Source organism: Pseudophryne corroboree, chromosome 4, assembly GCF_028390025.1.
Source record: "Pseudophryne corroboree isolate aPseCor3 chromosome 4, aPseCor3.hap2, whole genome shotgun sequence".
In the NCBI taxonomy this organism is placed as follows: Eukaryota; Metazoa; Chordata; class Amphibia; order Anura; family Myobatrachidae; genus Pseudophryne; species Pseudophryne corroboree.
The window spans coordinates 714522582-714545392 of NC_086447.1; the positions used below are offsets into that span (position 1 = coordinate 714522582).

Here is a 22811-nt window from a genome sequence, read left to right on the forward strand (position 1 = left end):
GGGATGGGCGCCCAGCATCCACTACGGACTCCGAGAAATAGAATTATCGGTAAGTAAATTCTTATTTTCTCTATCGTCCTAAGTGGATGCTGGGGTTCCTGAAAGGACCATGGGGATTATACCAAAGCTCCCAAACGGGCGGGAGAGTGCGGATGACTCTGCAGCACCGAATGAGAGAACTCCAGGTCCTCCTTTGCCAGGGTATCAAATTTGTAAAATTTTACAAACGTGTTCTCCCCCGACCACGTAGCTGCTCGGCAGAGTTGTAATGCCGAGACCCCTCGGGCAGCCGCCCAAGATGAGCCCACCTTCCTTGTGGAGTGGGCTTTTACAGTTTTAGGCTGTGGCAGGCCTGCCACAGAATGTGCAAGTTGAATTGTGTTACAAATCCAACGAGCAATCGACTGCTTAGAAGCAGGTGCGCCCAACTTGTTGGGTGCATACAATATAAACAGCGAGTCAGATTTTCTGACTCCAGCCGTCCTTGCAATGTATATTTTTAAGGCTCTGACAACGTCCAACAACTTGGAGTCCTCCAAGTCGCTAGTGGCCGCAGGCACCACAATAGGTTGGTTCAGATGAAATGCTGATACCACTTTAGGGAGAAAATGCGGACGAGTCCGCAGTTCTGCCCTATCCGAATGGAAGATTAGATAAGGACTTTTATAAGATAAAGCCGCCAATTCAGATACTCTCCTGGCAGAGGCCAGGGCTAGTAACATAGTCACTTTCAATGTGAGATATTTCAAATCCACCTTTTTCAATGGTTCAAACCAATGGGATTTGAGGAAATCTAAAACTACATTTAGATCCCACGGTGCCACCGGAGGCACCACAGGAGGCTGTATATGCAGTACTCCCTTGACAAAAGTCTGGACCTCAGGGACAGAGGCCAATTCTTTTTGGAAGAATATTGACAGGGCCGAAATTTGAACCTTAATGGATCCCAATTTGAGACCCATAGATAATCCTGATTGCAGGAAATGTAGGAAACGACCCAGTTGGAATTCCTCCGTCGGAACCTTCCGATCCTCGCACCACGCTACATATTTTCGCCAAATGCGGTGATAATGTTTCACGGTGACTTCCTTCCGTGCCTTAATCAAGGTAGGAATGACTTCTTCTGGAATGCCTTTCCCTTTTAGGATCTGGCGTTCAACCGCCATGCCGTCAAACGCAGCCGCGGTAAGTCTTGAAAAAGACAGGGACCCTGCTGTAGCAGGTCCCTTCTCAGAGGTAGAGGCCACGGTTCGTCCGTGAGCATCTCTTGAAGTTCCGGATACCAAGTCCTTCTCGGCCAATCCGGAACCACTAGTATTGTTCTTACTCTTCTTTGCCGTATGATCTTCAATACCTTTGGTATGAGCGGCAGAGGAGGAAACACATACACTGACTGGTACACCCAAGGAGTTACCAGTGCGTCCACAGCTATTGCCTGTGGATCTCTTGACCTGGCGCAATATTTGTCCAGTTTCTTGTTGAGGCGAGACGCCATCATGTCTACAATTGGTCTTTCCCAACGGTCTATTAACATGTTGAAGACTTCTGGATGTAGACCCCACTCTCCCGGATGAAGATCGTGTCTGCTGAGGAAGTCTGCTTCCCAGTTGTCCACGCCCGGGATGAACACTGCTGACAGTGCTATCACGTGATTCTCCGCCCAGCGAAGAATCTTGGCAGCTTCTGCCATTGCACTCCTGCTTCTTGTGCCGCCCTGCCTGTTTACATGGGCGACCGCCGTGATGTTGTCCGACTGAATCAACACCGGCTTTCCTTGCAGGAGAAGTTCCGCCTGGCTTAGAGCATTGTAGATTGCTCTTAGTTCCAGAATGTTTATGTGAAGAGACTTTTCCAGACTCGTCCATACTCCCTGGAAGTTTCTTCCTTGTGTGACTGCTCCCCAGCCTCTCAGGCTGGCGTCCGTGGTCACCAGGATCCAATCCTGAATGCCGAATCTGCGGCCTTCTAATAGGTGAGCCTTCTGCAACCACCACAGAAGTGACACCCTTGTCTTTGGTGACAGGGTTATTCGCAGGTGCATCTGCAGATGCGACCCTGACCATTTGTCCAACAGATCCCTTTGGAATATTCTTGCATGGAATCTGCCGAATGGAATTGCTTCGTAAGAAGCCACCATTTTTCCCAGGACTCTTGTGCATTGATGTACTGACACTTTTCCTGGTTTTAGGAGGTTCCTGACCAGATCGGATAACTCCTTGGCTTTTTCCTCTGGAAGGAAAACCTTTTTCTGAACCGTGTCCAGAATCATTCCTAGGAACAGCAGACGAGTTGTCGGGATTAAATGGGATTTTGGAATATTCAGAATCCACCCGTGTTGTCTTAGCACCTCTTGAGATAGTGCTAAAGCTGTCTCCAGCTGTTCTCTGGACCTTGCCCTTATTAGGAGATCGTCCAAGTATGGGATAACTAATACGCCTTTTCTTCGAAGAAGAATCATCATCTCGGCCATTACCTTGGTAAAGACCCGAGGCGCCGTGGACAATCCGAACGGCAGCGTCTGAAACTGATAGTGACAGTTTTGAACAATGAACCTGAGGTACCCCTGGTGTGCGGGGTAAATCGGAACGTGTAGATACGCATCCTTGATGTCCAAGGATACCATAAAGTCCCCTTCTTCCAGGTTCGCTATCACTGCTCTGAGTGACTCCATCTTGAACTTGAACTTTTTTATGTAGAGGTTCAAGGACTTCAGATTTAGAATAGGCCTTACCGAGCCATCCGGCTTCGGTACCACAAATAGAGTGGAATAATACCCCTTTCCTTGTTGTAATAGGGGTACTTTGACTATCACCTGCTGAGCGTACAGCTTGTGAATGGCTTCCAACACCCTCTCCCTTTCGGAAGAGACGGTTGGTAAGGCAGACTTCAGGAAACGATGAGGAGGATCCGTCTCTAATTCCAACCTGTACCCCTGAGATATTATCTGCAGGATCCAGGGGTCTACCTGCGAGTGAGCCCACTGCGCGCTGTAATTTTTGAGACGGCCCCCCACTGTCCCCGAGTCCGCTTGAGAGGCCCCAGCGTCATGCTGAGGTTTTTGCAGGAGCCGGGGAGGGCTTCTGTTCCTGGGAAGGAGCTGCCTGTTGGTGTCTCTTCCCTCTTCCTCTGCCTCGTGGCAGGTACGACAAGCCCTTTGCTCTCTTATTTTTGTAGGAGCGAAAAGGCTGCGGTTGAAAGGTCGGTGCCTTTCTCTGTTGGGGAGTGACTTGAGGTAAAAAAGTGGATTTCCCGGCAGTAGCCGTGGCCACCAAGTCTGATAGACCAACTCCAAATAACTCCTCCCCTTTATACGGCAAAACCTCCATGTGACGTTTTGAATCCGCATCGCCTGTCCACTGTCGTGTCCATAAGGCTCTTCTGGCTGAAATGGACATAGCACTCACCCGAGATGCCAGTGTGCAAATATCCCTCTGTGCATCACGCATATAGATAAATGCATCCTTTATTTGTTCTAACGACAGTAAAACATTGTCCCTATCTAGGGTATCAATATTTTCAATCAGGGATTCTGACCAAACTACTCCAGCACTGCACATCCAGGCAGTTGCTATAGCTGGTCGTAGTATAACACCTGCATGTGTGTATATATTCTTTTGAATAACTTCCATCTTTCTATCTGATGGATCCTTAAGTGCGGCCGTCTCAGGAGAGGGTAACGCCACTTGTTTGGATAAGCGTGTGAGCGCCTTGTCCACCTTAGGGGGTGTTTCCCAGCGCGCCCTAACCTCTGGCGGGAAAGGGTATAATGCCAATAACTTTTTTGAAATTATCAACTTTTTATCAGGAGCAACCCACGCTTCATCACACACGTCATTTAATTCTTCTGATTCAGGAAAAACTGTTTGTAGTTTTTTCACACCATACATAATACCCTGTTTTACGGTATCTGTAGTATCAGCTAAATGTAACGTCTCCTTCATTGCCAAAATCATATAACGTGTGGCCCTACTGGAAAATACGTTTGAATTTCTACCGTCGTCACTGGAATCAGTGCCCGTGTCTGGGTCTGTGTCGACCGACTGAGGCAAAGGGCGTTTTACAGCCCCTGACGGTGTTTGAGGCGCCTGGACAGGCATTAATTGATTGTCCGGCCGCCTCATGTCCTCAACTGACTGTTTAAGGGAAGATAAACCATCACGTAATTCCACAAATAAAGGCATCCATTCTGGTGTCGACCCCCTGGGGGGTGACATCTGCATATTTGGCAATTGCTCCGCCTCCACACCAATATCGTCCTCATACATGTCGACACCACGTACCGACACACACCGCAAACTCACAGGGAATGCTCTAATGAAGACAGGACCCACTAGCCCTTTTGGGGAGACAGAGGGAGAGTCTGCCAGCACACACCACAAAGCGCTATATATACAAGGGATATCCTTATATTAAGTGCTCCCTTATAGCTGCTTTAATATATATATATATATAGCCATTAATGTGCCCCCCCTCTCTGTTTTACCCTGTTTCTGTAGTGCAGTGCAGGGGAGAGACCTGGGAGCCGTTCTGACCAGCGGAGCTGTGACAGAAAATGGCGCCGTGTGCTGAGGAGATAGGCCCCGCCCCTTTTTCGGCGGGTTCTTCTCCCGCTATTTTTCCAGTCAGGCAGGGGTTAAATATCTCCATATAGCCCCTATGGGCTATATGTGAGGTATTTTTAGCCTTGTATAAGGTTTATATTTGCCTCTCAGAGCGCCCCCCCCCAGCGCTCTGCACCCTCAGTGACTGCCCAGTGAAGTGTGCTGAGAGGAAAATGGCGCACAGCTGCAGTGCTGTGCGCTACCTTATGAAGACTGAGGAGTCTTCAGCCGCCGGTTTCCGGACCTCTTCACGCTTCAGCATCTGCAAGGGGGTCGGCGGCGCGGCTCCGGGACCGGACTCCACGGCTGGGCCTGTGTTCGATCCCTCTGGAGCTAATGGTGTCCAGTAGCCAAGCAGCAAATCCACTCTGCATGCAGGTGAGTTTACTACTTTCCCCCTAAGTCCCACGTTGCAGTGATCCTGTTGCCAGCAGGACTCACTGTAAAGAAAAAAACCTAAACTAAACTTTCTCTAAGCAGCTCTTTAGGAGAGCCACCTAGATTGCACCCTTCTCGTTCGGGCACAAAATCTAACTGGAGTCTGGAGGAGGGTCATGGGGGGAGGAGCCAGTGCACACCACCTGACCTAGTAAAGCTTTACTTTTTTGTGCCCTGTCTCCTGCGGAGCCGCTATTCCCCATGGTCCTTTCAGGAACCCCAGCATCCACTTAGGACGATAGAGAAAATAAGATTTAGGTTTTTACCTGCTAAATATTTTTCTTCGAGTCCATAGAGGGCACAGGGATAAACGCTGGGTATAGGAAGGCTGATTCCAGGCACCAAAGAGTTACAGAACTCTTCCCAGCAGCCCTCAGTCCTCCTCTCTCCTATACCCTGTCCGCTGACCACGGCCCGCCAGTTTTTAGTTAGCAAGACCCCGGCAGGAGCGAAGAAAGGAGGAAGGAAGACTATCACACAGACAGAGCCATACACAGGCATCAACTGTACACACTCTCTAACAGAGGAACAATGTCAAGCAAGACAGGTACATGAAGGGAGGGCGCCCTGTGCCCGCTATGGACTCAAAGAAAAAGATTTACCCAGGTAAGAACATACTGTAAATCTTATTTTCGTCGTCGTCCACAATGGGGCACAGGGATAAATGCTGGAAAGTCCAAGAGCTGTCCACTCAGGGGCGGGAACGCTCCTGGACTGCGCCGAGAACACAACGACCAAAGGAGGCGTCCTGGGACGGTAGACCACCTTCGGCATGTGGCCTAACCGGGTTCGCAGGACCACACAATCTGAATGGAACACCAGGAAAGGGGGAGCGCCAGGATAAGGCGCTGAGGTCAGAAACACTAATTGATTTCTTAAAGTGCCAGGCTCCAATGGACCCGATCTATACCCCATGGTACTAAGCACATTCCCAGTATACACTAGGACGTTAGAGAAACAAACCCTGCTGTGCCTTCTTAACTACATTTTGAGTGTGAACACTCCAGGACAGGCCCTTTGTAATATTAATGCCTAAAAATGTAGAGGAATCCACCACCTGCACAATCTGCCTGTTCAGGACTAAAGGGCAATGGTCCTGCTTATTCCATTTCCTAAAAATCTACTATAATGTCTTTAGTTTTCACATTCAAGATCAAATGACTGTAGTAGCTCCAATTTTCCAAACTAAAAACCCTTCTGTGTAAGTGCAGAAGAAATTTCCTCCTTCTTTTGTCCCTAACACCATTGACGATTTTACATCCCAGGATGCTGTGCGAACGGCATTCTAGAGCGCATTTGCCCTATAGTAAAGTTTGCACCTGAATTTAACTTTACTATAGGGCACATGCGCTCTAGTATAATGTTCACACTATTGCTGAACCAAGTCTGCTGTGATCTGCATGAGGGGGAGGAGGATTAATGACAGGTGAGGATCTATGCCAACTGGGGCAATCTATGAATACTGGGGGTTGGAGTTTCATTTGACAAAGGAAGTTACTGGCACTAGATAAGGGCGAAGGGGATTAAATGGATGTGGAGTTTACCAACACTGGGAAGGAAGAAGTTATAGACACTGGGTAGGGAAATGCCACATGGGAATCTACTAACACTGCGGTGGTGGGGGTAATGCCTCTGGAGGATCTATTGCCACTGGGGGTGGAGGGTAATGTTACAATGTAGACCTATGGGATTGGGGGTAACGGGGTAATTAAATGTAGTTAAAAAATTTATAAAAAACAAAGCAATTTTTTTTTTTTTTTTTTTAAGTAAAAGTAAATACTTTAAGAAAAGAGAGACTCAAGGAAACAAAACCTACCTTTGTGGTCTCTTTGGTGCAGCTGGGATCCCACTATCTGAAGAGCGAAATATTATCTAAGTCAAAGCAGAACAAGTTATTTTAAATATTCAGACGGTTTATTTATTCAAAAACACGTATGTGGCTGCATCTAGCACATTTTATCCAACTGCGCTGTAGCGAAATTGGCGGACAGATCTCATCCCTTTCTCTCCATATGTAAAATGGGAGTTTCTGGGTATCAAGTGGACATACACACGAAAGAGTTTTAGGGAAGTGTCATGATGTGTAGCCAGTGCTACACCATAGTCGTGCATACACAGAATGGCTGTCTATGTCAGACAGATCTTTTTGCATGGGGTTGGTGAAAGTGAAAGATGATGCACTAGCAAACAGAAAACACTGGACCATTGCAATGCGTATGCTGTAGGATTTACATACAATACTGTGCAAATGTCTGGTGTGGAAAAAATGCTGCAATGTAAGAATGCTCTAAAAAATAGAAGTGTTAATAGTTTATTAACCACAGATATTCTGTGGGGTTGGGTTTGAAATACTGGCGGTTGAGATGCCGCGGTCTGGACAGTGAGAATTCCAACAAGGAGAAGGTAAGTTCCGTCGAAAACTGCAAGTGTACCTAGAAGAATTGATGCTGTTTTGAACAGAAAGGGTGGTCACACCAAATATTAATTTGATTTAGATTTCTCTTCTGTTCATTCCCCCTGCAGGCTAACCCTAACCCTCCCCGATGGTGCCTAAACCTAACTCCCCCCCTTCCTGCAGCCTAACCCTCCCGGGGCTGCCTAAATCTAAGCCGCACTTCCCACAGCCTAAACCTAACCCCCCTCCCCGCAGTTAAAAGGGGCGTAGTATAATAGGTATTAACCTCTCAGGCAGTATCTCGCTCAGGATTACAGGTGTCGGGATGGTGTCTCTGGGATTGTGATTCCAGTCAGGATGCCGGTGCCAGCATTCCGGTGTCGGTATTTTGACTGCTGGGATCCTGACCGGATCCCCTTCTGTGGATGTAGGCTTGCTCAAATCCTTCTGTCTCTTCATGTAATCCCAGACAGACTCAATGATGTTGACATCAAGGCTCTGTGGGGGCCATATCATCAATTCCAGGACTCCTTGTTCTTCTTTATACTAAAGATAGTTCTTAATGTATGTTTGGGTAGTTGACCTTCTGCAGAATAAATTTGGAGGCAATCAGACGCCTCCCTGATGGTACTGCATGATGGATAAGTCATTAAAAACTATCATTATTATTATTATCCTGTCATTACGAACTATCTCCAGCATAAAGAAGAACAAGGAGTCCTGGAAGTAATGATTTGGCCCCCACAAAGCCCTGATCTCAATCAAAATCCCAATGATCAAAATACCAACAACAATCGGCCAACGGTCAAAATCCCGACACGGTCAAAACACAGACATTTAAAATGTCGACAGGTCGAAAAGTCGACACACATTTTACTTTTTGTGTGCATGTCAACATAGGTCGACATGAACACCATATAAGTGTACCACGTCCTCACGCATGGCTTGCCATGCTTCAAGCACGGTGTCCTGTCTGGCAGTCCTAATCCTGTCTGGATCCTGTTTGCTTAGCTTCAGGTGTAGTCTGGATTCTTCCACACAGCATTTATTCTTTGTCTTGTCTTTCTCTTTGGTGTATCTGCTATAGTCCATTATCATTGTTATTTACATTTAGCTACTTCATACATTATCACCACATTTACCCTTCATCACCATAGCTCCTTGCATAACAGCATCTCTTGCATACCTCTTAGTTCCTGTACTTAGTCTCCTGTCCTCTGACCCAAACTTGGTCTCAGTCTTATCTTTCTTTCCCTGTCTTTTCTGCCGACTGATAACTCTGGTCGTCTCGGGGGTAAACTTGTACTGTCACCAGTGGCTTAAGTCCTGGTGGGCATCCCAGTACCGGTAGACATATAAAGTCTTATGGAAAAAGTGGCTCTTATAGGCATGAAGACCTGCTGGGTGTTACTCTGAGTCTTACACCCAGGCGTCTGGGGTTATCGTCAGAAGATCAACTACGTGTCAAGCTCGTCACCATTCTTCGTGTCAAGAATCTATTAATCACCTCTGCAACACTCCATCCAGATATATTCCCCAGATCATGACAATAGGCTAAATGTTGTAATAATTTTTGTGCATGCAAGGCATACACTTGCGACCAGCTTGTGTGTAACTCTCAGTCAACCCATATGTATGCCAATGCAGACAGAAGTTACATCACATAGAAGGTTAACAATACCTGTGAGTCACTAGATTCCGACTGTGAATGTTGACTTTCTGGCGTGTTTGAAGAGCTGTTACTGACGCTACAAGACAATAAAATGTGTTAGTACTCAAGTGTAGACTATACATCAAGAAGTGCAGAGGTCATTGGTCTGCAAGGCTTCTAATACATAATTTATGCAGTGGTCCTTTATAAAGTAACTGGTGCAAAATAAAAAGGTGTTGCTGCCCTCAGTATGCAATCATATATGTCCTTCTTCTAGTGCAGTTTAAAATGCAACAGCACAATGATTATTTCCTTGCACCAGTTTCAAAAAAAATAAGATTTAGGTTTTTACCTGGTAAATATTTTTCTTCGAGTCCATAGAGGGCACAGGGATAAACGCTGGGTATAGGAAGGCTGATTCCAGGCACCAAAGAGTTACAGAACTCTTCCCAGCAGCCCTCAGTCCTCCTCTCTCCTATACCCTGTCCGCTGACCACGGCCCGCCAGTTTTTAGTTAGCAAGACCCCGGCAGGAGCGAAGAAAGGAGGAAGGAAGACTATCACACAGACAGAGCCATACACAGGCATCAACTGTACACACTCTCTAACAGAGGAACAATGTCAAGCAAGACAGGTGCATGAAGGGAGGGGCGCCCTGTGCCCGCTATGGACTCAAAGAAAAAGATTTACCCAGGTAAGAACATATTGTAAATCTTATTTTCTTCGTCGTCCACAATGGGGCACAGGGATAAATGCTGGAACGTCCAAAAGCTGTCCACTCAGGGGCGGGAACGCTCCTGGACTGCGCCGAGAACACAACGACCAAAGGAGGCGTCCTGGGACGGTAGACCACCTTCGGCAGGTGACCTAACCGGGTTCGCAGGACCACACAATCTGAATGGAACACCAGGAAAGGGGGAGCGCCAGGATAAGGCGCTGAGGTCAGAAACACGGCAAGCATAGGAAATGACCAGAAGAAATACCATTTTCCACGTGAGACATTTATGCTCGACCTTGTCCAGAGGTTCAAACAGCGCAGCCTGAAGGATCCGAAGGACCAACGACAAGGCCCACGGAGCAAACGGGGGCACAAATGGAGAGTGTAGATGGAGTACACGTCCGGCAGGTGAGAGTCAACCGACGTTGGAAGAGGACAGAAAGGGCAGAAACTTGGACCTTGAGGGAGGAAAGGCTAAGGCCCAGTTCAAGCCCCGACTGGAGAAGTGCTAACAGCCATGAAAGGCGGAAAGACCGCAGGCTAAACTGCCGCTGGGAACACCAAGAGAAGAAAGCCTTCCAGACTCTGTGATAAACTCAGGATGAAGATGGTTTCCTAGCTCGAAGCATGGTCGAGATAAACTTCCGAGAAAAGCCTTTCTTTCTCAGGACGGATACCTCAAGAGCCACGCCATCGATGCCAATCAGTCGAGATCCGCATGTAGACACGGGGCCTGGGACAGAAGATCCGGCCACCGCGGAAGACGGAGCGGGAAGTCGATGGAGAAACTCTGCTGCTCTGTGTACCAACCGCGACATGGCCAATCTGATGCAATGAGAATCATAGTGCCCCCTCCAGCTTCAACTTGCGAAGTACGCACAGCAGCATTGAGATTGGAGGAAAGACATATACCAGTGAAAACTCCCATGGAACTGTTAAGGCGTCCACCAAGAAGGCTGCCAGATCTCTTGTGCGAGCGCAGAACCTTGGTGATTGTGCAGAGACGCCATCATGTCGATGTCTGGAAGTCCCCAACGACGAACCAGCAACTGAAAGACCTCCGGATGGAGGACTCATTCTCCGGAATGCATGTCCTGGTGACTTAGGAAGTTCGCCTCCCAGTTGAGGACCCCCGGTATGAATATAGCCGACAGCTCGGGAAGATGCCGCTCCGCCCAATAAAAGATGTGCGTTGCATCTCGTATTGCCCCGCGACTGCGGGTGCCGCCCTGCCGATTTATGTAAGCGACTGCGGTCGCGTTGTCAGATTGAATTTTGACTGGTCGACCTTGAAGGAGAGCTAGCGCTGCTCGGAAGGCTCTGTATATAGCCCTGAGCTCCAGGACATTGATGAGAAGCTTGCTTTCCTGGGCAGAACTTGGAATGTATACTGGTCGGAGAGTGCACCCCATCATCGCAGGCTGGCATTCGTGGTGAGTAGGATCCAGTCCTGGATCCAAAGGGGGCGACCCTGATCCAGGGTGGACAGAAGAAGCCACCACAAAAGGGAGTACCGCACATCTCTGGACAGGACAATGGACTGTCCTGCGATATGCAGGTGGGATCCATTCCATTTGGCTAACACTTCCAACTGAAGAGGTCGCGAATAAAACTGTGCGTACTCCGCCATGTCGAAAGTGGCCACCATGGACCCCAGGATGCGCATACATGCCTGTATGGACACGCTGTGGTGAAGAAGAAAACGATGAATCTTGAATTGAAGAGTTTGAATTTTATCCTCTAGGAGGAAGATGCGTTGGAGCCGCAAATTGAGCAGTGCTCCCAAATGTATAATCTCCTGCGAAGGCACCAAGGATAATTTGCGCCAATTTATATTCCAGCCGTGAGATTGTAGAAGATTCACTGTAAGCTGAATATGCTGAAGTAGTACCTCCCGAGACTGGGCCATGAGGAGCAGGTCGTCCAAATAAGGAAGGATCCATACACCCCTGCGACTTTAGTAAAAACACGAGGTACCGTTGACAAACCGAACGGCAACGCCTGAAATTGGTAATGGTCCTGTTGAATGGCAAACCTGAGGAATCGCCGATGACTGGCCCAAATTGGAATATGCAAATAGGCATCCTGAATGTCCAGTGATGCCAGAAAGTCCCCCTGCTCCAAGGCAAGGATAATCTTGTGGAGGGACTCCATGCAGAACTTGGGAATTCGCAGAGCCTTGTTCAACGACTTCAAATTGAGTATAGGGCGGAAAGAGCCATCCGGCTTGCGCACCAGAAACAGTGTTGAATAAAATCCTTGTCCTCTCTGGGACTGAGGAACTGGGATAATCACATTGGAACGAACAGATTACTGAAGAGCTTCTGCTTTGCCCAGATCCGTAGGGAGACCTGTGGAAAAGCACCTGAGACGAGGACGCTTCCGAAAGGATATAGCGTACCCCTGAGAAACAATGTGCCTGACCCATATGTCCAACGTGGTGTCCAGCCATAACGAGGCAAACCGCAGAAGTCGGCCTCCCACCCTGGGGTCCCCAACAGGGAGGCCCACACCGTCACTCGGCAGGCTTCTCAGTCTGCTTGGGAGCTGGGCGTCTGGTGGCCCATGGCTGTTTAGTGCGGGGCTTGGCTCCCTTGGATGGTGCCTGGTACCGTGAGGAAGCCTGACCCTTAGCTCCTCCCTGTGGGCGAAAGGAACGAAATGTAGTTCTGGCCTTGGAAAGAGCTGCTGAAGGAAGGAAGGCGGTCTTGGCTTCCGCTAAAGTTGTGACAATCTTGTCCAGACCCTGCCCAAAGAGAGTATCTCCAGAAAAGGGAAGAGCCTCCAGAGCATTTTTTGAGTTGGCATCAGCACGCCAGGACCGGAGCCAGAGCACCCGACTATAGTTGCTGCCAATACCTTGGAGGTTAGAACCCTGGTATCCACAGTTGCATCCCCCAAACAGGTGCTAGCCTGTTTAATATTGAGCAAGTGGGTGAGCAATTCCAGTCTGCTAGTACCAGACAAAAGTCCTTATTCCAACAGTTCTGTCCAGCTATCGATGGCCTTGGCAACCCAGGCTGAGGCCAGGGCAAGACAAGCCACCGCCCCAGCATGCGAGTAAGCCGTTCTCAGGAAAGCTTCCAAATTCCGATCCATAGAGTCATTTAGGGAAGACGTGTCCGGAATGGGAAGGATTGAAGATCTCACCAGTCTGCCACATGGGCTTCCACCGGAGGAGGAGTTTCCCACTTAGCACGCGCTTTAGGAGGTAGTGGGTAAAAGGAAGCCATGTGCTTAGGCACATGAAAGCGTTTGGAAGTCTCAGCAAACTCTAAGAGATCTTCTAATTGAGCGGAGCAAGGAAACTGGGTTGACTCTTTTTTCTGCCATTTAAACAATGGCACCATATCCTTAGGAACTGGATCAGAGTCTTCAATTTGAAGTACTGACCTGACAGCTCGAACCAAAGCATCAACATCGGTCAGAGACATAGACTCTTCCGTAACCCAAAGAAGACTCCTGGTCGGAATTCGCCGACCCAGTGTCCTCCAGGTCCGACACCGACTCAGGGTCTGACTGGGCCAGTGAAGTAGAACTATCACTGGCCGGTAACCTACGCCTAGCAGGCCTGTCTCTTTCTAAGAGTTGTTGAACAGAAGCTGACATCTGTGCTAAGCCCTGTACCGACTGCGTAAAAGACTGGCTCAATCTGAGGCATCTGAGGTTGGAAAGAAGTGGCCCCCCCCCTGCAGGGGCCCAGCTGGCCACATCTGGAAGAGGAGCAGGAGGCGGAGCCGGCAGGCGATCAAGTAGCTGAGACATTACCTGTGTCAACGTCGACGACCAAACCAGTTCAGGAGAGGGTGTCAGCTGTACCGGTGTCACATTCTTAGATGACGTGAAGCAGCGGACGCATAAGCCATCATTATCTGGGTCCTGTGGAGAAATAATAGTGACACCGACCCTGCAAGTACGAGGGTCTGGAGGAGTGACCTCCCTGTTAGCCTTGTTTCTAGCAGACATGTTAGCAAAATACAAGGCAGTCACCACACTGAAAATAAAATAAGAGTAGAATACCAACATTGCAAATGAGGAAACCAACTTTCCCTATATTAATGGGGTAAGGTATATAACAATAGAATGTCAATGCAATAGATCAGTGTTTTTCAACCACTATGCCGTGGCACATTAGTGTGCCCTGAGCAGTCTCCAGGTGTACCACCATAGAAGCACAGCCAGGCCAGTCAGTGTTTTGCCGCTACTGAGGCCCTGGAATGATCAATACTGGTGGGTTTCGTGGTTGCAGAGCCAGTTCTAATTTTGAGCCCAGGCAGTGTTGGGCTTTTCTGGCTTTCTCAGATGTGGCTCAGGCGTTACCTATGGAGAAGCTGCTACATTACATCCTAGAACACGCAACCACACCATGCATCACCATTATATTTGAATGTGCCTTGGCAATATTTAAATCTTGTTCAGTGTGCCGCAAGTTGTAAAAGGTTGAAAATCTCTGCAATAGATTGTTCCTATTAGTGAGTGGCAGAGTCTTACAGACACTCTACACTCAATGCACAGCAGAAAACCAGGGTGTGGAGGCAATAAATTATACTTAGCAATTATACTTCGAAGTAGCAGGAAGGAGAAGGCGAAGAACCAGGCTGCAGGAGCGAGGAACTGGAGAGAGAAGAGCTGAGGGAACCTCTCCTTCTCAAACTGGGTCAGCAATGTGCCTAAAATGGCTGCCCAGAATCTTGAGGGAGGGGAACTGAGAAGGAGGAGGATACAGCCCCCAGGCAGGCAGAATACATTGTAAATGCGAGCCCCGGGTGGAGGGGGGGGGAGGAGGGCTACAGGCATGGACTCCCTCCTTCTATGGCGACAGGACCCCAGGGGACGCAGATACTGTGCCTGAGCTAATGCTCAGAAAAATCCATTCTGTAAACTGGGAGCTAAGTTCCTAGCTCCTGCCGTTCACCAAAGAAAAAAAACTGGCGGGTCGTGGTCATCGGGCGGGGTATAGGAGAGAGGAGGACTGAGGGCTGCTGGGAAGAGTTCTGTAACTCTTTGGTGCCCGGACTCAGTCCTCAGCCTTCCTATACCCAGTGTTTATCCCTGTGCCCCCTAGTGGACGACGAAGAAATGTCTGTATGTTGCATGAGTCAATGGGGGTAATTCCAAGTTGATCGCAGCAGGAATTTTGTTAGCAGTTGGGTGTGGGTGTGGTGTGTGGTGTGTGGTGTGTTCAATCTGCAATCTAATTTGCAGTGTAAAAATAAAGCAGCAGGCATTTACCCTGCACAGAAATAAAATAACCCACCCAAATCTAATGGGCCCTACACACTTGGCGATATTCTGAAAGATATGAACGATCTCGTTCATAAATGAACGAGAACTCGTTCATATCTTTCAGTGTGGAGACTTAAGCGATGAACGATGCGCGTCCCCGCGCTCGTTCATCGCTGGTCTCCCGTCGGCTGTGCATGCAGGCCAATATGGACGATCTCGTCCATATTTGCCTGCACTTCAATGCAGCCGGGTGACGGGGGGAGTGAAGAAACTTCACTCCCCCCGTCACTGCCCCCCCGCCGCCGGGTCGCTCGTCGGCCGTATCGGCCGTCGGGCACCTCGGCGGCACATCGCCAAGTGAGTAGGGCCCATAACTCTTTCTGCACGTTATATCTGCCTCCCCTGCAGTGCACATGGTTTTTCCTAACTGCTAACAAAATTCCTGCTGCGATCAACTTGGAATTACGCCCAATAGGCGTTATTGTCGTTAGGAACATTCTGTTATGTATTGCTTTTAGACACATGACAATAACACGCCATTGCCAATAATAATACCATCTGCCTTATATAACTCCTTTATGGTCAAATAAGTGACCCTTTGAGCTGGTAAGTGCAGATTGTGACAATGGAATTTTGTCAGTGTTTAAGATCCGACACAGTTTGAATGTATGAGAGGCATAGGGGTAGATTGCACTCTCCAGATGAAAATAAAACAGACATTAATTTGCATGCACATTTCCAGGAAGGCGATAATTAGCCTTTTACAGGAGATGACTGTGAAATCTCATCCATTAGGCCATAAAAGGCTAATTAGCTCTGCACTATTATCAAAGGGGACTACGGAAAGACCATTCTCGCAGGAGCTCCCACAGCTTTCATCTGGCTCTGGAAACGGACGTGCTCATGCGCAGTATCAAATTCTCTGGAGGGCTCTTTTGAAAAAGTGGTAACTCCTCCAATGAACTCGGGATGTAACTAGCAGGGACAGCGGTTATCGCCATCACAGTCCCTGTAAGTTACATTTTGTACATACAGATGTGTCTCATACACTATTGCCGCAGCCGTGCCAAACAGCCCTTCTCAGCAACCAGATCCTGTGTGACTCGGCACGTGCCGTGCGTCTTTGTTGACAAAGTCATCTGATATACGTACATCTGTGTGCGAAGAAGTCTGAATCGATATATAACGTGCTGTGATGCAGCGTCCATAGCATTTTATCATGCCAAGTTCCATTGCGCTTCATCTGTGATTATGTATATATTTGAAACTAATTCCTGTGTGGTTAAAGTCACAGCCCAGCGCCTATAGTACACTGTGGGCCTAATTCAAGGTTAATTGCAAAACAACATTTTCCTCTAATGGGCAAAACCATGTGCACTGCAGGTGGGGCAGATATAACATGTGCAGAGAGAGTTAGATTTGGGTGGTGTGTGTTAAAACTGAAATCTAAATTGCAGTGTAAAAATAAAGCAGCCAGTATTTACCCTGCACAGAAACAAAATAACCCACCCAAATCTAACTCTCTCTGCACATGTTATATCGGCCCCACCTGCAGTGCACATGGTTTTGCCCATTAGAGGAAAATGTTGGTTTGCAATTAACCTTGAATTAGGCCCACAGTGTACTATGGGGGTAATTCTGAGTTGATCGCAGCAGGAATTTTGTTAGCAGTTGGGCAAAACCATGTGCACTGCAGGGGGGGCAGATATAACGTGTGCAGAGAGAGTTAGATTTGGGTGTGGTGTGTTCAATCTGCAATCTAAATTGCAGCGTAAAAATAAAGCAGTCAGTATTTACCCTGCACAGAAACAAAATAACCCACCCAAATCTAACTCTCTCTGCACATGTTGACACCCAGAAACGCCAACTTCATGTCAATCACTCTGCGGCCAGCAGTGCGACTGAAATGCTTTGTTAGACCTTGTGTGATACTACTGCGGTCATTGCAATTGTACGTCATGCGTGCGCATTGCGCCGCATGCGCAGAACTGCTGATTTTTAGCCTGATCGCTGCGCTGCGAACAAATTCATCTAGCGATCAACTCGGAATGACCCCCATTGTGTGTTAATGCACTGCGCATGCTTCATAACAAAGTGTACAAAACTAGGGGTGATGCATTGCCACTTGCAAGGAGCAGTCAGAACTGGGCTGTAATGGAACATTCTCATGTAGGTAGAACGGACGTGTCAATGGAATGGTGGGCATTCCCGTGATTATGCAATAGTGCTGCTACTGTGTAGGGACAATGCTGGCGGCTATGAAACCAAGTGTACACATAGGTCCGACTGCAGAGATGTGTGCAAATCTGAATGCCATTGAAGACCCGTTAATTATGTACATGCCTGTAATGCATGCAGCAGTGGACACATGCATCTGCATTTAGTTCTGTGCATGTAAAGCGGTCATGCATTCAAATTGCACCATCCCCAATGGGCAGTGTTTTTTAAATAAATAATATTTTCTGACAAAATTTCATTTCCATTGAAAATGTTGCATATTTTTTTAAAAATCCTTTCAACCATGTATTGTAAACGAGAAAACGAAATCACCTTCCAGATTCAGAAGTATTTCCTTTTTCTTCCACATCAGTATCGTCTAGACCGGGGATCTGCCGTAGCTGTGTAAAGCAATGTTACATGTTAGAAGCGCTCCGATTGTGTTGTTTTGTATCATTGTGAAACTCAGAGCTCTGTGCAGTGTGTGACACTGCATAGAAAGCGGAGTCAGTGTGTCCTATAGAACACTCCAGATGACTAACTTACCTTTATGTTGATTATCGTTATGATTTTGTGAATAATTATTTCATTGTGTATTTATCTATTATATGCATTCCACAAAGCAGCTGGGAGAATAACTGCCTCTGTACCGACTAAATAACATTGTGGGAGAGTAGGACTTTTACCCCTCCACAATGTCTTTATGCTTCCACTTTAAAGTTTTTATGCTCGGTCAATTGCTGTATATAATTCTTTATATTTTGAATCTCTTTATTGTACAACAAAATTCAAACAACTGCAACATATAAAGACATATTTGTACAGATTTTCAAATTCATTGTCACTCACACTAAAGAAGATGTAAGATTTAAGAAACCTTAAACATTCACTAACAATTCAAGGAGAACAAATGATTCACTTAAAACTTAGGGCCTGATGGAGAGTTGGACGCAAACCCAATTTGTTTTGCAGTTGAGATATTGGGGGTCATTCCAAATTGATAGCTAGCTGAAAATGTTCGCTGCGCAGCGATGATGCAAAAAAAAGGCACTTCTGCGCATGCGTATGCAGCGCAATGCGCACGCACGACGTACTTTCACAACGGCCGAACTAGTTTCACACAAGGTCTAGCGAAGCTTTTCAGTCGCACTGCTGGCCGCAGAGTGATTGACATGAAGAGGGCGTTTCTGGGTGTCAACTGACCGTTTTCAGGGAGTGTTCGAAAAAACGCAGGCGTGCAAGGAAAAACACAGGCGTGGCTGGGCGAACGCAGGGCGTGTTCGTGACATCAAAACAAGAACTGAACAGTCTGAAGTGATCACAAGCTAGGAGTAGGCCTGGAGCTACTCTGAAACTGCACAATTTTTTTTGTAGTCGCTGTGCGATCCTTTCGTTCGCACTTCTGCTAAGCTAAGATACACTCCCAGAGGGTGGCGGCTTAGCGTTTGCACGGCTGCTAAAAACAGCTAGTGAGCGATCAACTCGGAATGACCCCCATTATCCGCAGCATGCACCAACACTTAAGTTGCAATGCGCATGTGGCGTGAAAGTCTTACGACGACAGTCACAGTAAGGATTTATTCGCAAAGTGATTGACAGTTTCTTGGACTTTTTGGGGAGAGGTACTGGGGATGGGTAGCAAATATGAAGGCATGTTGGGACAATTTTGTGGGTGTGTGCAACTACGAGTGCAATCCAGTACGCAGCGGCAATGTCTCTGGCATCTTCCTTCCTGCAGCCATACTGCAACACCATAGGTGGTTACTCAGATCTTCTCTAATCAACAGATCTGCAACAAATGCTGTGGTGGGCACCTCAATGTAAATCCAGGTGACAGAGACATTTGCATACATCTCCGAATCAGGCATCCTAGTCTATTAAGTCATATATGAGTAAGAGATAAGGGTTAAATGTATAAAAGCATGGAGAGCGATAAAGTTCCAACCAATTAGCTTCTGTCATTTTACGAACACAGCCTGTGACATGGCAGTTAGTAGCTGATTGGTTAGCACTTATCTCTCTCCATTTTATCTCTTTCCAAGTTTTGATAAATCTCGTCCTAGATCTCAACTATACAGGAATACGTCTGATCAGGACTGTAACTAGAGGTGTGCGAGTGGTGCTGCCGCACTGTGCGCTCGCACACCTCTAGTTACAGTCCTGTAATTACTAGTCTAGTTACCATCACTGCCCCACAGTCCCTGCATTTGGCTAGCAGGGTTACTAGAACAGCACCCTGCAGCCAGGATCTGTGCTGCAGCGCCGGCCAGAGCGTCTTTCAGATGCTCCAGGCAGGCACCCTGCAGTCTCTTTGGCTCCCTGGAGTGCCCTTAGGACTCTGGGCAGTGGCAATTCCCCCTTCTGCTGCAATTGGTCAGGTGTGTGGCCAGTACATGGCAGGTTGCTCTGCGTCTGATCACAACTAAAGCCCACAAAATGTTTTTTTTAGGCCTTGCACGTTGTTGGTCTATTTTAGAAGAAAATAGATGTCATATCCAGCGCTGGAGGAACACACAGAAACAACAGGGGCTGCCAACTATGCCCCCAATTTGCATAGTGTACCTTGACTTAGCTCTGGAGGCCATTCTATTTATGTCACCTACACAAACTGTGACTATACCACCAACGGTACAACAATTAGCAAATGTGTTACAGGTGAAAGGTAAAAGAAATATACCTCCTGATTGTTAGGATCTTCATTCTTAAGCACTTTTAATGCCAACTGTGCAGCTTTCTTTTTTGCTTCTTTCTTGTTCTTTCCTTTAGCTTCAGGAAACTTCCTGTCATTAATCCAAGCGCTACAGAAAAATCTGCAATATAAGAACATTTCCATTTAGTCTACAGAAATCAGAACAGGTCGCTAACGAACTGGGCAGAGAAGATAGAGCTGGATTATCGAGTAAGCAGTGCAAATGGCCTCCAACAGCCTACCGCAAGGGTATTCAACATGCAGCCTTCTAGCTGCTGTAGAACCAAACACCCCAGCATGTCCTACCACAGTTTTAATATGCCCCAATAACAAAACTGTGGCAGGGCATGTTGGGACGTGTAGTACCACAGCAGCTGGGGGGGGGACGCATGCTGAATACCCCTATCCTAGAGGACCCTAGGAGGTCTGCCTGCTAAATGCCACCCATAGCAGTTAAAAAGGAGAGTTATGGTAAACTTACCATGGTTAACTCTCTTTCTGCGAGGTACACTGGGTTCCACAGGGAAAACATCGTGGGTGTAGAGCGGGATCTTGATCCAGAGGCACCATCAGGCAAAGCGATGACTGTCCCAGGATGCATTAGGGCCTCCTCTATAACCCCACCTCCAGGCACTGAGAGCTCAGTTTCATTAACCAGTCCAATGAAGGAGCAGGTAAAAGAGAAGGTAGATGTTAGTCACATAGAACCACAATCTCACGACAGGAGAGGGTACCAGCGGCTAATGCCATACAACCCAAAGAAGCTAGGTGCGTCAGGGTGGGCACCATGTGGAACCCAGTGTACCTCAAAGAAAGAGAGTTAACCATGTTAAGTCTACCATAACTCTCCTTTTCTGCAGCGGGGTACACTGTGTTCCACAGGGAAAACATCGGATGTCCTAAAGCAGTTCCTCAAGGGAGGGGACGCACCCTAGTGGGTAAGAGAACCCGGCGTCCAAAGGAAGCATCCTGGGAGGCGGAAGTATCAAAGGCATAGAACCTAATGAATGTGTTCACTGAGGACCACGTAGCCGCCTTGCACAATTGTTCTGGAGACGCGCCACGGCAGGCCGCCCAAGAAGGTCCAAGAAGGGCTTTAACTGCAGCAGGACCTGGGAGTCCAGCCTGCACATAGGCTTGTGCAATCACCATTCTAATCCATCTGGCCAAGGTTTGCTTATTCGCAGGCCAGCCCCGTTTGTGAAAACCAAACAGTACAAAAAGGGAGTCTGACCTCCTAATGGAGGCAGTCCTCTCCACATCGACACGGAGAGCCCTATCCACATCCAAAGAACGTTCTTTGGGAGACAAATCCGAAAGAGACAAAGGCCAATCTCTTGGTTAAGGTGAAAAGATGACACCACCTTAGGCACTGAGAGCTCAGTTTCATTAACCAGTCCAATGAAGGAGCAGGTAAAAGAGAAGGTAGATGTTAGTCACATAGAACCACAATCTCACGACAGGAGAGGGTACCAGCGGCTAATGCCATACAACCCAAAGAAGCTAGGTGCGTCAGGGTGGGCACCATGTGGAACCCAGTGTACCTCAAAGAAAGAGAGTTAACCATGTTAAGTCTACCATAACTCTCCTTTTCTGCAGCGGGGTACACTGTGTTCCACAGGGAAAACATCGGATGTCCTAAAGCAGTTCCTCAAGGGAGGGGACGCACCCTAGTGGGTAGAACCGCCCGGTCCCAGTGGAATATGAGAAAGGGTGGACAGGACAAAGCACCTAAGTCCAACACCTGTCTTGCAGAGGCAATGGCCAGCAAGAACAGGACCTTGGCTATGAGCCACTTCAGGTCTACATGGAGGTTCAAATGGAGACTCTTGCAGAGCATTCAGCACAACAGACAAAGGAGCCACAGGAAGGCTGAATCCGAATAACGCCCCGAGTGAACGTCTGAACATCAGGTATAGAGGCAATTTTTCTCTGAAGTTGCTTACTGGGCTTGTAAGCAACTCACCGTCAATTGTAGATGACTGAGGATGACATTGTGGGAACTCGCCAGAATCAGCAGGTGGTCCAAGTACGGCAGGATTCTGCCTCCCTGGCGATGGAGGTGCACCGTCATCATGGCCATAAGCTTGGTGAAGATCCGAGGAGCCGTGGCCAGTCCGAACGGCAGAGCCTGGAATTGCTAGTGACTGTCACCAATAACAAACCGCAGGAACTGCTGATGCGATATGGCAATAGGAATATGCAGATAAGCATCCTGTACATACAGGGATACCATGTAATCTCCGGATTCCAATCGCCAGCACAATAGAGCGCAACGTTTCCATGCAAAACTTGGCTACCCTCATAAATTTGTTCAGTGACTTGAGGTTGAGTATAGGCCAAAAAGACCCATTGGGTTTCTGCACCAGAAACAGGGTCGAATAATAACCTCTGCCATGCTGGGGCTGAGGTACTGGCACAACCACTCCTGTACTCAGGAGGGAACCTACCACCGTTTGTAGAGTCTGCGCCTTCAACGGATTTAAATGGAGTACCGTAGTGCAGAACTGGTGAGGGGGACGTCTCTTGAATGAGACAGCGTACCCGTGAGAGACAACTTCCAGTACCCAAGCGTCTGAACTGGTCTTTAAAACAGACCTGGGCGAACTGTAGAAGTCAGCCTCCAACCCTGGGGTCCCCCAAGGGGTAAGCCCGCCCCATCATGTAGCAGGCTTATCTTGTTTCGAAGCAGGCTGCCAGGCTGCCCAGGACTGTTTTGTCGTGGGCTTGGTGGTCTTGGGAGCACGAGATTGTCTGGGGTAAGACTGACCCTTAGCTTTCCCTTGAGGTCGAAAGGAACGAAAAGTGGTAGTCTTCGCCTTCTAAATAGAAGAATTAGTAGGATGAAGAAAAGTAGTCTTAGCAGTTGCTAATTCA

The 22811-nt window shown here is 47.9% G+C and overlaps 1 protein-coding gene across 4 annotated transcripts in view; it reads right to left on the reverse strand.

Moving 5' to 3' along the window:
• LOC134910211 (interferon-induced, double-stranded RNA-activated protein kinase-like) overlaps nucleotides 1–22811 on the reverse strand; it is a 237276-nt gene that overhangs the window by 126588 nt on the left and 87877 nt on the right. For all 4 annotated transcript variants that reach the window (XM_063917985.1, XM_063917983.1, XM_063917984.1 and 1 more), the window contains 4 exons: nucleotides 19923–20055; nucleotides 17579–17646; nucleotides 9116–9182; nucleotides 6856–6911 (listed from right to left, as the gene is read on the reverse strand). In XM_063917985.1, coding sequence (XP_063774055.1) covers nucleotides 6856–6911; nucleotides 9116–9182; nucleotides 17579–17646; nucleotides 19923–20055 — 324 coding nt within the window. The remainder of the gene's footprint in view (nucleotides 1–6855; nucleotides 6912–9115; nucleotides 9183–17578; nucleotides 17647–19922; nucleotides 20056–22811) is intronic.